This window comes from Petaurus breviceps, unplaced genomic scaffold (assembly GCF_028583685.1).
Source record: "Petaurus breviceps papuanus isolate PSGF00001 unplaced genomic scaffold, PetGlider_PUasm1.0 90594, whole genome shotgun sequence".
In the NCBI taxonomy this organism is placed as follows: domain Eukaryota; kingdom Metazoa; phylum Chordata; class Mammalia; order Diprotodontia; family Petauridae; genus Petaurus; species Petaurus breviceps.
Window position 1 is genome coordinate 3,020,968 of NW_027187281.1, and position 16,829 is coordinate 3,037,796.

Genomic DNA, 16,829 nt, shown 5'->3' on the forward strand with positions numbered 1-16,829 from the left:
CAAAGTGGAGATTCTAACAGCACTTAGAGCAGGTTGGTTGCATGGGCAAGTGAGATAACATGTAAAGCACTTTGCAAACGTTAAAGTGCTATATAAGAGCTAACAATCATTTACTACTAGAAGGACCAGGTATGTTAAAAGACAAAACATGTTATAATTTTATTTCGAAATAACTTTTATCCCATCTCTATTTTCTTTGCCTTACAAATAAAAAAATGCACTCTTGTTAACTGATGCATCTTGACCCTTTGAGGCCTTCTTAAATTCCAGTCCTAGTGTTAGTGGGGTCGATGAACTGTATGTATTATCTGGAAAGGAGCAGAACACACTAAGAAATTCCTTAAATTGTTCTACAAAAATGCTACTTGCTTAAGAAAACGACTACAAGAGTTCTGAGCCAGACTTGGTGTCAGTAAGACAGTAAGAGCTTGTCAGTGGTGTAGAACCAGAAGGCAGAGTGGAGAGAACATTAGGGAGTTAGGAAGACCTCGATTTAAATCCCAATGGACACTTAGGAGGTATGAGATGACTAGCATATCACAACTACTTTGAAGTCCCAGTTTCCTCATCTCTAAAATGGGGATAATTCTGACTGTTAATTCCTACTTCATAGAATTCTTGATAGTAGGCACAAATAAAATCACATCTGTCAAGCATTTTGTAAATCTTCAAGTGCTATATAAACATCAGTTGCCATTCCAAGTATACTGATGAATTCATTAATATGTCATATCCAAAGAATTCACATAATTGTTATTAAGCAGTAAAGTCAAATAAAGTTGAAAAGTCAGGTTTCACAATCTTCCCAAAATTAGTAGAGAGATAATGAAAATTGATGGTATTTTCCCTAAATAATCAGAGACGCAAAATTTTCCTAAATTTCAAAAAACTGGCAAAGTTCTTTGAGATTAAATTTTTTTTCTCAAGTGCTATAAATTAGTAAAATGGCAGTATAATCTTATTAAATAACTCTGAGTATCATCAATGGAACTACTTAGTGTGAGTTGGACCACTGAACTGTCTTGGCAGACGTATAATTATCCCACAATTAAGGAAGAAGGGAAAAAAGGGAGAGAAGCTTACCTGTACAAAAAAGTCAAAGCAACTATATTCCTAATAGCAACAAATTGGATCTGAAAAGGAGGGTGGCATCGTGATACTGAGAGCTAGCAAGGCTCAGTGATTCAAGTCCCACCTCTGACCATACTGGTCCCGAGACTTGGGGCCAGTCACATAAGCTCTCAGTGGTTCTAGGAAACTGACGAGAAGTGTCACAGAAAGTGCCAATCTGTACTGGAAGAGGTACCCTGGAGTTTCATACACCAAAGAAAAGATGGTTCCCAGCTATCTTTTGGCTGCAGGCTTTTCTACTCGCTGTCTCCCATGCTTTCCCTCCTCATCACTACCTTTGCCTGTCTTCCTTCAAGTTCCATCTAAAATGCCACCTTCTACAAGAAGTCTCTTTCAACTCCACTTCATTCTGTCTTCCCTTTGTTGACTATTGCCTATTTCTCCTTTATAGAGCTTGTTATCTCCCCCTTAGATTCTCAGTTCCTCTCAACAGCAATGACCATCTTTTGCCTTCTTTGTATCCCTAGCACCAAGCAGAGTGCCTGGCACACAGCAGTTATTTAATAAATGCTTACTGACTGAACAACTAACTACACTTATCCCTAACAAACCGGAGGCAATCTATTATATCCTATGACTGGGAAACAGTTGAACAAACTGTGGTATGCCAATGTCCCGAAAGAAAATTATGTCATTAAATATGTCATTTATAGATACACAGTCTATAAAGTTATGTGAAAATACATACATAATCATGCAAGTAAGAGAGAAGAATTAAGTTACAGAAAATACACTAATAAAGCAAAGAGGGAAAAAAGATTGGAAATAAGCATACATGTATACACCCCCCCCCTTTTTAGTTTTCAAGTGCAGCAACAACATCTTAGATACCAAATAGTGGTAGCAAAGTCATTACAGAGCTATTCCTAACTTAGACCAATAAACTTAGTTTCATATGTAAATAAAATACTAGTACAACAAAGTACAAATTATATTCTTACTAGCAAATGAAATTACTATTTTCAGATGTATAAATAGAGAAATTTTTATGCTTTCATAGGCATAAAGTGGAGGGAAAAAGTAGTAAAATACAGGTAAGATGTAAAGAAAGGGCCATGCCTGGCCTGACCTTGGTCTCCACTTCAATGCAATCTTCTCACCAGGGAGCTGAGCAGTTTGTAACTTTGTAAAGAAAGCTGGAGGCAGTGAGTTGGAGCTTTGCCGAGTGAAGTGACCTAACTAAGAACAGGAAACGATGGGAAACAGAAGGGTTGCAGGGGTCTGGAATCTGGCTGGCTATTACTACTGTGAAAGTGAAAATTAAAACTACCTAAATGAGCTGATATGCCTGAGATAATCTATTATGCAGCCCCATTCTTACCTCTGTAGCTTTAATTAAGGTGCTTCTCTACATTTGAATCTACCATTCTTTGTATTTGGCAATTCCTAGACAATGTTTTTGCTGTTCTTGCTTCTAGACTCTCCTGCCAAATTAGGATTAAAGATGCTTTCTTTTTTCCAAGACAAAGAAAGGCCATACTACAAGGGAAGAATGCTAGCTGCAGTGGTAAGAATAGCTTTAGCAACTGAGTTGGCACAGAGGGAATTGCAAGTTTTAGGCAATCATGGTTTTGTATAGATTTTATGCACCAAACACTGCATAAAAGATTCAATAGGCTTTTCAAAGGGTACAAATTATTTTGAAAAGTAATCTGGAATAATATAAATATGAGACTTCATTGTATGGTACTATTCATAGGAAGCCTGAGTTTACAATATCATGAGCTTTAAAAACATGGGATCTCAACATCTGCTTTAGTATGAACACAATCCTGATCACTCTGAGAAAATAAAAATATGATTAGTATTAACTGACTTACCTCATCCCATTCTAAAAGATAACTTTGGATTTTAGAACCATTGTCACAAGGTGCCTAAAATAGAGAATTACAAATCAGAAACTTGACAGATATTTGTTGTGCAGAACTTATTTAAACACTTTGTATCACTTTATGCGACCTTTATTGACAGAAAATGTACAGAGAACAAAGAAATACAAAATAGTCATTGAGAGATTTTTTAAGAAGAGACAATTAGGCCACTTAATGGTTAGAGCACTGGGCTTAAGAATTAGGACTTGAGTTATAATATGCCATAGATACTAGCTGTGTGACCTTGGGAAAGTCCCTTAATCTTTCTCAGCCTCCATTTCCTCATCTATTTACCTCCCAGGGTTATTGTGAGGATCAAAGAAGATAATACAGGTCTGTGCTAGACAAACTTTAAAGTACTATGTAAAGGTTAGTTATTATTAAGTAAGGTTTGGAAGCAAAGGCATGGAGGTGGGAGATGTAATGTTGTATATAGGGAAGAGTAAGTAAGTCAGTTTGGGTATAATATGTGCAGGAGAATAATGTATAATCAATCCAGGAAAATAAACTGAAGTGAGATTATGAAAAGTGTTAAATGGCAAGGAAGTTTTTATTTTTTATTATAAGGACAATGGGAAACTAGAGAAACTTTTTTTTTTAGCTGTTTTTTGTTTTTTAAGGAGTTACAGGGACAGAACTGTATCTTAGAAAGAAATATCAATTATGCAGTTGTGAGGAAGATGGATTGTAGAAGAAAGATACAGGACACAGAGAAACCAATTAGGCTCTCTACATACAAAAATACTCATAGCAGCTCTTTTTGTGGTGGCAAAGAATTGGAAATATAGGAGATGTCTATCAAGTGGAAAATGGCTGAATAAGTTGTGGTATTATGAATGTGATAGGATACTATCATGCTATAAGATAAGATGAGCAGGAAGCTCTCAGAAAAACCTGAACTTACGTGAACTAATACAAAGTGAAGTAAGCAGAACCAGGAGAACACTGCATACAACAGCAATACTGTTAAGGATGACTGACTGTGAAAGACTTAACTACTCTGATCCTGACAATGATCCAAGACAATTTCAAAGGACTCATAATGATAAAGCTATCTACCTCCAGTGAAGGGATGAACTCTGAACGCATACTGAAGCATACTTTTTTAACTTTATTTTTCTTGGTTTTTTTTTGGGGGGGGGCAAAATGGCTAATATGGAAATATGCTCTGCATGACTCCCCATGTACAACGTATATATCAAAATTCCTTGATTTCTCAATGGATGACGGAGGAGTTGTAGGGAGGGAAAGAATTTGGAACTCAAAATATAAAAATGAGTGCTAAAAAATATAAACAAAAATACAAAGCTTCAGTATAGAATCATGTACTTTACAGAACTAAAAACTGATTTCCTTTCATTTAATATTAAATCCTCACAAGTCTGGTTATCTGACTTCCCAGACCAAAGTAGATGAGAAGCAGCAAACTCACTGGGCTAGATACAATGAAAGCAGCCAGGAGTGACAGCTGATGTCTCACAGAAGATGAGCCAGGAAAAACTAAAAAGCAGACATCAAACTGTGATCTTTATTATAGCTCAGTTCAATAATGAATGCTTAGAATGATGAAAGTAAGTTACCAAGAAAACATTGCAGTATGTTAAGTATTCTCTGTTGAAAAGGTGTGTGTGTGTGCATCCATAACTCAATACCTCATTTTTCAGGCAATACTGAGAATAAGCTATTCATATATAATATATATGTACCTCATACCTATTAGGATTTTTAAAAAAAACTTATTTTAACAGAAATCTTGCTAAAAGAGGTTACTTACTATGACTTCTACAACTCTGGATATTGAACAAAATTGAACTTATTCTTGCTGTCTAAGGTCTAGCATTATAAACTGCTAATGACTGTAACATGTTGCTAGACTATGGTGATATCAGAAAAGCAATGCAGTATGGTATAAAGAACTGCGAAGACAAAGGCAAGACCTGGGTTTGAATTCTACTGCTTTTCACCCTTGGGCTGAAAAAGCACTTAACTTTACCCTTAACTTTTACAATTCTCAGCTACCTCATCTGTAAAATGAAGTTAATGAGAAGGTTAGTCCCTATCTCACAGGGTCACTGAAAGAATCAAATGAGGCTAATCAGTGGAAAGCACTCTGCAAACCTTATACTATATAATTGTTGGCTTATTACTTTTTATGCCATCTTGGGCTACTGAAATATGCTTGTCCCTATACTAAATGATTTAAAACTCCTATTCATTTTTGAATTTGTATCTGTCTTTTATAATTTTTCTGTCCCATATCCTTTGTCAGGCTTTCATGGTGTCTACTTCTAGCAGTTGCTGTACAAGTTAGACCATCTAACTTGCTGCTTTTCATCTTTGGTGAGTTAGGAAATCAGATAAACAAGCTCCCTGAAAAGGCACCTAAAATAAAAGTTAAAACACCTTAACAGGATTGAGGAGATTCTGTGAACTGGAATTTACTGAATGGAGTATGTAACAACTGTTCTGACTGCTCAGAGAATGTCTATGCATATTTCCATGTTCTTGACTGTGTACTGGTTAGCTGTAGTTGCTGGATAAACGAGACTGTTTCCTGTAACATAGCTTAGAAAAAAGTTAAAAAAAAAAAGATCTTCCCCCTTCTCGTGGGCTTTTTACAAGAGTGATGTTAAAGATAATGTTCATGTTAAATCTTTGAAATCATAGAATATTAGAGCTGGAAGGGATGCTAAAGATCATCTAATTTAATCACTCACTTTACAAATAGGGGAAGTAAGGCCCAGAAAGGTGGAAAGACCTGGACTATGACTCAGGACTCTGACTTTCTTTATTCTCCAACATACTGTCTCTAGACATAATTTCAGCTTTTAATTAATTGGAAAAATTCATGGAATACAATACTGTACTCTCTGACCACGCTGGTTAAAAATAATATTAAATTAAGTGATTTTAGGTCCTTAACTAAACAAACAAAGTAGCTCCTTGGCTTCAAGATAACACTTTAAGAAACATCTGTACGCACACAGGCACGTTCACATAATCTGTACAGTGATTCGTAATCCCATAGAAATACCTCACCCACTATCAGTACACTCAGGGGGAAGAGGAAAGGTCCATTAGCTCTAAGCAAATATGGATACCTTGAGAATTTTAAGTTAACAGATGCATTCATTCAACATATAATCTTAATTTTGGTTTCTTTATCTGCAACCTGGGAGATAATACAAGTACTACTTACCTCATAATGGGAGTGTTATTTATGAGAGTCAAATGAGATAATTTATATCATGCATTTAAGTCATAAAACATGGCACAAATGGAAACTATATTAGCTAAACCCCTCAAAAAACAAGCCCAACAAATCAGGTCATAAACACCATCAAATACCTTCAAGATATTTTGGTAGGAATCAGTGTTCAGATGACAATGTGTTTGAAATATACAGAGAAGAAAGTGATGAAAGACATCTTTGGACAGTTAGTACAGGGCTATGATAAACCTAGAAATTTCTATTTTCTACAATTCTCTATCAGGAATGTCCAATTTTTAAAAAGTGATCAAAACAAAAGCTCTAGCTGCAGCATGTATCTAGGCCACATACAGCACAGTACGGTGGAAAGAGTTTCGAATTTCAAGTCAGAGCGTCCAAAGTAAAATCTTGAGTTCCCTCTCTGCTACCTGTGAGACTCAGGGGAAGTCACTAAGGTGCTCTTGGATTCAGTTTTCTCATCTATAAGACAAGGGGGTTGGATGGAATGGTTTCTGAAGTCTCTTCCAGCTCTAGATCTAGGATTCTGTGAGGCTGAAAAAATAATTTGTAACTAAAGAAACATATTGCCTTTTGGTTTTTATAAATTAAGCAGCTTTCACAGATTACAGAAAGGATTTCTAGTCTTTTTTTTCTGCCTAGTTTTCATAAGTACACTTATAGAAAACTACTGGTAATTGCCTTAGTTTTCTGTCTCACCCTCATGCATTTGACAAAAACTTGAGCAGCACTGTACTTAATGAAACATGATGAACATAATATGCAGATATGCATATAATATATCACTAACTAGAAAAACATGCTATCTTTATATTTTATTTCTTCAGCAAGCAAGTAGAATTCAGTTCTTTGGAAAAAAATGGTTTAGAATGTACTTACCTTCCATTGTAATGTAAGTGAGTTTTTGGTTCGGTTAGCAATTCTTGGTGGATTGGGTATATCTGGTTCACAGCTCAGAGTGGTAAAATTTTCAGCTTCTGAAGGGTTTCCCTTTATGGAATTACATTCTGCTTGTATTCTAAAATAGTAAATAAATAGTTTACTTAGAAAAATCTCTGGATTCTTTTGCTAATAACATTACCCTTAACATATGTAAAACATGTTTGTTTAAGAGTGAGTTTTGTACAAATGTCAAGTGATAATGCTCTTCCCATAATTGTTAAATTGTGAGTAAGCTGGGCAGATTCCATGTTGACTGATGTGTCCTATAAAGTATTTTGCACATTATTAGAATGCTGAAGTTAAGATTTTTTTTAGCAATGAAAATACAAATAATTCTTAACCTTAAGTGCTACTGACAGAAGCCTATATTCCATTTTAGTCATGTTTTCCTAAGAAAATGAATACATGCAAAGTGGTTCCTTCTTGGAAGTTGTATTTTTATAAATGTCATTTGTTATGCTAGAAGAAAATAAATAACTGGAATTACTCACTTTGCATGATAATCTGTTGCTGGCTTGAGGTCGTTCACAGTGACACTTGTTTCTTCTCCACTGGGAAAAAAGATTTACCATTGCTTTTATACTCTGTGGCATATTACTAGAACAATCACATTACTTTTTAAAGTTATTTTTAAGTACCTATATAGAAAAATATTCTTCTGGCTCTAGTACACATAAGTAAATCTTTGTGCCTGATTTAGAATTTAGATAATTAGGATATAAGCTGGGCTGAAATGTATCTATATACTGCAAAGACAGGACTCACAAAGATTCATTCTGTAGATTAGTACAAAGGAGATGGGATGTTGAGCTTACTCAAGAAAAACGACTCTTACACAATTAAAGCATGACTAACAAATAACATCTATTATGACAAATAAAGCAAAATTTACAAATTTTGTTGGCCAATTTTTCATGCTACTGAAATGCTTGAATGTAATAAAGCTTTCAGAATTTTCCAAAATCCAGACTTTCTCTGCTTCAAATTAGTGTACCTCATTTCATAAGAAAAGAATGGAACTTGTAGTCTAATGGAAAGAACACTGGATATGAAGTCAGAGGAACTGAGTTCAAATACTCATCTGTGACCATGGAAAAATTGGTTTCTCTGGGCACCAGTTTTCTCACTTGTAAGGCAAGGTTGCTAGTCAATATGACTTCCAAGGTCTTCTCTAGCTCTAAGCTCTATAAGCCTATGAATTACTAAATAAAGAAATCCTCTCAATGATGACCGGTTCTTCTCCACCTCTATCCCCAAATCAGTGGTAAATTTCTCTACTGTGATTTGTATCAAAACAAATCTAACCCATGGAGATGCCAAAGGTGTGGATGGCTAAATATTTAGCCTATTAGGGATAAGGATTAGACCTCTGATTTCAATGGTATCAGAAATCCCTGGTGAGGGAGCTCCCTTGACCAATAGAGGTTATAGCCATGAGAGATGACTGTTTTCTCCAGGGTACACAACCAGTAACCAGTATGTGTCAGAGGTGGGAAATAAATCCCAGTTCTTCTTGATTTTGAGGCTAGCTTTCTAATTAATCCCTATGCCATACTGCTTCTTAGTTGGTTTATTATCTATTTTTTAATTTCCATTCTTCATCTCATTTTCTTCCCTTTCATCTTCCCCAGTTTCTCCTCTTCTCTACTTTCTGTGTCCTTCCTTTCTGCTGCTGCCATCTAGTAGTAACAGAAGCTAGTATGGATAGATAAGCAACTTCTACCATTCAACAAATACAAAACGGATCCAGATAAAACTAGATTTACAAGGAAAAAACTACTTATAAGGAAGTGCCATCATAAAAAATAAGGCTATCAGAGTAGTATGCCAGGAAGAAAGCCTACTAGTAGGGTTGGGGTGGAGTTTGGACCTAAGGTCCTTTCTGCAGTGCAGATACAGATAAGAATATCTTAAATACCTAAATAGAAGTCATTAGTAACAGAATAGCAAGAATCTTTGTTTTATCTGAAAAAAGATGGTATATATTATGGGCTGCCTTAAGGTGTCAGTGCAGAGTGGGGCCAGGTATTCTGTAAGATTGCTCTAGGGGACTGATGCTTTATTAAGCTTCACTTTTCTTCTTTTCATCCAACTATTTCTTTATGGTATAGGGCTAGTTATTCAGCGCTTAATGTCTTTCTTTGTACTTGTAATGTAACATACAGTTAACCACTAAGAGACTGTTGTGTTTCATATAGCAGAGACTAACTAGTATATGAACAAAGTCTAGAAAAAAAAAGGCATTCATTATATTGAATTATCCATAATAATCTGCCTATAATAAGGAACATCAACTATAACTATGGCCAGTTGATATGCAATACACATTCAAACTTGGCATTTAGAACCACAGTATGTTTTCAAAATCTGATCACAAGCATTTATAGATAAATGTAGACTATCAGAATTAAAATCAATTTTTTTTTCACAGATCAAGTCAATGGAAGAAGACTCTCAAAAATGTTTTATACTTGAGAGCTCTCTACTCACCTGTGAGAGAAGTACCAATATATAAATTGTTTCTACCATTGTAGTTTGGTTACTTGTTTGTGATTTAGAACTTTAGAAAGTTGTTTGAGGGACAAGTTAAATGACTAGCCCATGGTCACACAGCTAGCATGTGTCAAAGGCATGACTTGAAACCAGGTGTTCCTGACTCCAAAGCCTTTATCCATTATGCCATGTGGCTCATCTAACCAAGTTAGAGAGAAATTATTTTATGTAATAGGAGGGAGAAAAATAAAAATGAAAAATACCTACGCATAAACACTTTTATATTTCCCATCCTTTCCAGTATTTGAAACTAGGATTTCATAACCATATAGCTCTGGAACATTATTTTCCTCTGTTTCCCCATTAATGCTGCTGGAAGGAGGTGACCACGTAAGTACTACTGTTCTTGCTTGTATGTCTGACACCTGTTAAAATATAACATTTAGAAATTCTTTAAAACACATGTAAGTGGCTGAAATGTGACTGTTTAAGTGTGCTGTGAAGAATTACAAAATAAGTTGAGAATTGGCATGACTCCCTACTCTAATATACACATATAAAAAGCTTGTAATTTGATGGGAAGATAGAATTAAACATACAAAAAAGAAGCAAACAACATTATATATGGTGTATGTATATATAAACATATATTCATACATTTTACATACAATAATTCATTTGGAGAAATATGCCCATTTTTAGTTGGGCATGAATACTGGTGATAGGTCAGAGAGGGTGTGTCAAGTCTGGGAACATTTAGGGCTGTTCAAAGTTACCAGGACTACTGGTGTCATGGAATTAAGCACATTCCTGCCTCCCCTCCCCAAATTGTAAAATTTTCTGTTTGTTTGTGTTTTTTTAATTCTCAAGTTCAGAACATAATTATCTGTATTTGGATTATTCTGCTTAGGAGAAAGACAAACTGGGATATCAATATAGGAAATGGGTGATAAGGGGTAAATTTGAGAAATAGTCCAAAAACAGACAAAACATGTTAACAGTATAGATACAGAAATTATATGCTCTAAAGAGGAGAGGAGAGGGAAGAGAGAAAGGAATGGACAAAAAACTTTGTAGTTGTTAAGAGTGAGAGAACCAGAGGAATAGGGATGCTGTCAACTGTAACAGGTAGGGAAAGAATGAGTTGTTGGGAAGGATGAATTGGGGGCATGTGAAAACAAAATTTTAGGTGGGCTTAATTTTGTGTGTTGGTAAAACATTTGCAAATTATTCTGATGGCAAAAAAATACAGGACTGTTACCTCATGGGGAAAAAACCCCACAGCCACTTATTCTTAGTCATTTAAATTCAACAAGTGTGTTATTAAAGACTTACTATGTATACAGGATGTTAAGAAAAATGTCCTGAAATACAATGGCGTCTTTTTTCCTATGCATATTTCAAGCTTTACCTTTAATGGATGGAAATTACAAACTAAAAATATTTGTTTCAAAAATAAGGGCAAGTATTAATAATTCTTATCAGAGGATAATAAATTTAGAACTAGAAAGGCCCTCAGACATCACTTAATTTAACTCTCTCATTTATGTCCAAGGAAATTGAAGTCCAATGTTCCCAAAGTAGTAAGTGACAGATCCAAGATCCAAGTCTAATAACTATTTTTGCTGATCTAAGATCCTTTATTGTTAGTTATATAGATACTTGGCAGCTGTTATGCATATAAGAAATTGCTAGGATTACACATGTAAATATTCAAACACTAATGCTGTTAAAGCCACAAGATTCCTTTTCAAGTAAACAGATAAAAATAGACATTGGTAGTATTCTTTTAAATTCATATGCTAATTTGCAGAAATACGCATGTTATATTCAGAGGCCCCCAAATAAGTATTAAAAATAAAATTACTTAATGTCATTGAAAACTAGTATATTCAAAGCCAGTCCTTTGAAACATTGGAAGAAGCAGGGCCATTGTGGCTTAGTGGGCAAAGTGAGCTTTTTCAGGCTTTTTTAAAACTGGTCATAATTGAAGGCAAACTGGTCATATAACAGGAACTAGGGTCATAGAGTCTAGGAATTAATCTTGTTTCACTATACATAGCTTATTCCAATTGCAGGCTTAGGATTTTTTTCTCTTTATACTCTTTCCATTTTCAGTCACTTTTAATGGTCTCAAAATGATTTTTTTGGTAAGAGACTTTTCTCATTTGTTTTTGGCACAAAGGGTGTAAAACCTTAGTGTGCAAACACTTTTTAATTATGTGAATTCTGGTTTAGTGCAAACCAGAAGATATTTTTCTCATATGTGGGTTTGAAAGCTTTTTTCTGGGTGAGCATTAATGAGTTCATTTTGTAAACAAAATATGTGTAAAAAAATTTCAAAAGTATTTTGCATTTCCAAGATAAATTTTTCAAACTAATGATCAGAGCAGTTATACAGTATCTATTAAATGTCTGAAAGCTACCACTTAAATATATATGAAAACTTCCTTAAAATGCTTCATCTACATATTTATTAGCTAAGTGACAAATGTTTTTTTTTCCTAAAGGTTTGTTCAAGTTTGTTTACCTAGACTCTTGAAAATATGACTTGCAATTCAAAACTGGATACCACTTAGTGTTTTTTAGAACTCTATTTTCTCCTCTAATATTGCTAGCACCCTGGTGTAGGCCGTCTTTCTCACATTTAAACTACTGCGATAGCCTGCTGGTGGGTTTACCAGCCACAAGTCTGTCCCCACTCCAGTTCATCTTCCATTCAGCTGCCAAAGTGATTTTCCAAAATCAAAGGTTTCACCATATCACCTCTCTACTCGATAAATTCCAGTGGTTTCCTGCCATATTATTTCCAGGATCAAAAGCAAAATAAGCTGCAATTCAAAGCTCTTCATAAACTAGTCCCCCTTTCCCTGCCTTATATCCCCCTCCACTTTCTCAAGTCTCCCCATCCCCCACCTGTTATCTTTGATCCAGTGATACCAGCCTCCTGAATGCTCCTCAAACAATATCCTCCATCTCTGGCTGTTCCCCCATGTCTAGAATGCTTTCCCCTTCTAATTTTTGCCTCTTGGTTTCCTTTAAGTCTCAAGCTAAAATCCTTCTTTATTCAAGAAGCCTTTCCCACTTGCCCTTAAGGTTAGTGCCTTCCCTCAGAAACTTTCTCCAATTTATCCTTGGGAGGGGGACTAGTATATGAAGAACTTTGAATGTCAGAATATTTACATTTGATCCTGGAAATGACAGAAGCCACCAGAGTATGGAGCTTGTTTGTATGTACTTGTTTATTACTTGAGCTGTCTCTCTTACTAGACTATGAGTTCCTCAAGGGCAGGGATTATAATTTTCTTTGTATCTTCAATGCTTGGCATTGTAGTAGGTACTTAATGTCTGGCATGTAGTAGGTACTTAATAAATGTTTACTAATACATGTAAATATATAATTGCAATGTTTATATTTTAATTAGTCTAGAATTGATTCTAAAGTAATAGTTTCTGAATTTCTTGAACAGTACTGTCTATAAACTAACACATCTTTAACAGCTATTTTAAAGATAATATTTAACAGAAACCCCACAAATTTGCATATATTCTATGCATAACAATTATTACCAGTTTTATGTATAGAAAGGTAAAATCTTCAAAAATGAAGAAAGTATCTCAGGTACTCACCACTGGTTTGGTAATGCTAGAAAGAAGGGCTTCAAGTGCTTTTGTTTCTTCATCCTTTTCTTTAAAAAAATAAGCAAAAATTTAAAAATATTTTAAAGAAATTGCACAAATACCAATATGACGTTTTAAAATATTGCAACTAATATCCAAAGTTTATATAAATTCAAGTTATTTCTCCTGAATTTCACTTTAACAGCTTGCTGCCAGCATTCTTTTGCTTAAATGTCTCTTCCAATGTTATGTTTAAAATAGTAAGTAAAATCGAAAACTTTAAAAGTCATTAATTTTTTATGACCAAAAAGTAAAAAATTAGTTCTCAAAAATAAAAAGTGAAAATGCAGGCAATCAAATTAGGCAGTGAAATGTTATATATATCATGGCCTAAGGAAGACTGTACTTATGAAATTCAAGCCCCTAATTTACTGAGAAGCTAGTGGGAGGCCTGTTGCATGACATGTTTTAATCATAGGGTCAGTGACTGGATTTATGACTTCATTAGTACAGTAAATTTCCTCTCTATCAGAAGGCTGGCACCTTCACTGAAGCTTAGGAGTCTCAGAGCTGCTCAGAACTCTTATGAGTTGTCTAGGGGTTACACAGCCAGTATGAGTTACAGGGAGGACTTGATTTCAGTTACTTCTGGCTCTGAGGTAGTGGATGGAGGAGTGCTTACTCAAAGTCAGGAAGACCTTGATTCAAATTCTGTGGCCATAGTGAGCTTTAATCATATCTTTCTAAAAAGGTAAGTACACTTTACTTCACTAGAATTAAGAACATCCACTGATATTTCTGGAAACTGAAGCAGTGGACTACTCAGTGACTCTTACAGTTTCCCAGAAGATTACAAAACTAGTAAGGTTGGAACTGATAAAGAGAAAAATTATGAGGGATTAGAGTTTATGATTAGTCATGTGAGAGGACTGGAATTTCATGGTGGAAAAAGATAAAATCAAATTTAAACTATTGCATGGGACTAAAGGAGGTGGGGAAGGAAAGAGAAGTTATATTTTGGTAGTTCTCCTGAAGTTTATTTTTATTTCCCTTTCGTTGCTCCAAATTACTTAGTTAAGTGATTTACTAATGTAATACAAATTAGACTATGAAGTATCAATTTACCCAAACTCATTTAAGGATAAAATGAGTTGAGAAAATGACTTAATATATAATGATGCATGTCAAAGGACATCAATGCTCTCTACTGTTACTGTCTTGTACTAGCATTTAAAACAAGTTTTAAAAAGATTTATAAAAAAGGCATTAGTCTCTATTTCTAAATCATCATGGTCAAACAGAATTATGTGCCTCAATGTTCCCATGACACTCTTCCAGATGCTATGTAAGGTAAAACTGACATAGTTAACAATTGAAAACAGACTATCTGTATCCCAAAGAGATAGGAAAATTACCTGTATGTACAAAAATATTTATAGCAATTCATTCTGTGATGGCAAAGAATTGGAAATTGAGGGGAATGCTCAATTGGGGAATGGCTGAACAAGCTGTGGCATATGATGTGACAGAATACTATTGTGCTAAAAGAAATGATGGGGATGGGGGGGCTTCACAAAAAACACAGCAAGACCTATGTGAACTGATGCAAAGTGAAGTGAGAAGAACCAGGAGATCACTGCACACAATAACAGCAATGTTATAATGATGATCAACTGTGAAAAGACTTGGCTACTCTGATCAACACAATGAAATGAAACAGTTCCAAAGGACTCATGATGAAAAAATGCTATCCATCTTCAAAGAGAGAACTGATGAACTCTGGGGGCAAATTAAAGTAAAATTTTCTCACATTATTTTCCTTTTATTTTGAAATATGGCTAATATGGAAATACATTTTGCATGATATCACATGTATAATTAATACTGCATTGCTTGCCCTCTCAGGGCCACCAAAGTTTCTTACATTTTGCAATTAATTAGTAAATGTCTAAAAACAACAATAACAAAAACCAGAACAGATAGTAGGGAAGACTATCTATCTAGAATATTTAGAATAAGAACTTTATAACAAATTATGAAATAATTCAAGACCAAGAAGGTTATAAACAACTAACTAAAATGAAGGAGTCAAAAGTCCTTAAGCGCACAGTGTACATAAATAGAAAGCTTTAATTTATTCTTTACTTATACAATGTTCAGTAACACACAGGGATTAGTGCTCATAATTTCCTTGAAAAAGGACAAACAGTACTGGGTAGGAAAAGAAAACCATTACTCTCCTCCTACTTACTTGGAAAAGGTCACATAAGAAGGAGAATTTAAGGGTGAAAAATCAGGAGGAAGGAAGGAAAGCAGATTTTGTAAAGCTGGGAGAAAACATTATTCCAAGTATTAGCAGCAGACTACATCAAAGTATAAAGTAAGGAATGAAAACAGATATAAGGCAGTAGTCAAAAGATTGTTTTGGGCAGAACAAAGAATAGTCAGAATAAAGATAAGAACTGAAATCAGGATCAGTGGTGTGAAAGGACTTTGAAGTAGAGAAAATGGAATTTTGATTTCTGATTTTTCACTCGGAAGTTTCTCCTGGACAGGTAATAGGCCATTTGAGAGAGACCATGTAAAGTTTCCCTATTCATAACATCGTCAAATAAGATGAAACTATGCATTTTCAAAGCTCTGAAGTACTGGGCTCTTAATCTGTCAATTTACTTTGCCACTGCAAAAATATATTATTAGAATGAGATTTTATTATAAGAAAAGTTAACAGGTTAAACAAAATGGGAGAAAGGTAGAAAAAAGACCAAACAGCAATAGGAAAATATATTTTAATTACCTTCTATTTCTGTATCCATTTGTGAGACTTTTCCTTTTCCTGCTTTATTCTTTGCTGATCCTGTGCTTAAGCCACCCACATTATGTCCTTTAATAAGTCCATTATGTTCATTTGTAGGAGAAGGACATTTCTGAGGTGAAGATGGTGGGCTACTCAATTTCTCTTTTTGTGATCCCTGTCGATCTTTTAATTTCTTCTGTAAACGCTCATAAGTTTTACTAGATCTTTCATCTCTAAAGTTAGATCTACCATGTGTAGAGAGTGAATCTAGAAACAAGAAATAAAAACATTTAAATCACATTAAAAGTGCTTATGAAAGCATGACAAAAGCAAGCCAGCACCAGATACCTAAAAGATACATGAAGAAAAATCATTATCACAACCATAATTATAGATAAGACTTCTAAGAGGGATTTTAGAGATAAAATCAACAGGATTTATAAACGATTGGTTGCAGAAGGTGAGAAAGAAAAAAGAGAAAGATGTATCTGAAAGTTCAAGTCTAGATAACAGAGTATGGTTTAATCACAAGAAAAAAGGGGGCGAGGGGATTCTGAACAGAGTTCAGTTTTGGATATGATAAATGTGAGCTGACAATGGGACAACCAAGTGAAAATATCTTGTAAATAAAATAGTGAATCTGGAATTATGAGGAGGGGTAAGGTTTGGATATTTTGATTTGGTGGTTACAAAGAGGTGATAAATGAAATGGAAGAGTACACAGGAAAATAGTGCAAGGAGAGAA

At 34.7% G+C, this 16,829-nt stretch overlaps 1 protein-coding gene across 6 annotated transcripts in view; it reads right to left on the reverse strand.

Annotated features, from left to right (window-relative positions):
- The window catches only part of FNDC3A (fibronectin type III domain containing 3A), a 189,631-nt gene that overhangs the window by 42,313 nt on the left and 130,489 nt on the right, over positions 1 to 16,829 (reverse strand). For all 6 annotated transcript variants that reach the window (XM_069063638.1, XM_069063635.1, XM_069063636.1 and 3 more), the window contains 6 exons: positions 16,085 to 16,351; positions 13,297 to 13,355; positions 9,934 to 10,091; positions 7,665 to 7,724; positions 7,111 to 7,249; positions 2,952 to 3,005 (listed from right to left, as the gene is read on the reverse strand). In XM_069063638.1, coding sequence (XP_068919739.1) covers positions 2,952 to 3,005; positions 7,111 to 7,249; positions 7,665 to 7,724; positions 9,934 to 10,091; positions 13,297 to 13,355; positions 16,085 to 16,351 — 737 coding nt within the window. The remainder of the gene's footprint in view (positions 1 to 2,951; positions 3,006 to 7,110; positions 7,250 to 7,664; positions 7,725 to 9,933; positions 10,092 to 13,296; positions 13,356 to 16,084; positions 16,352 to 16,829) is intronic.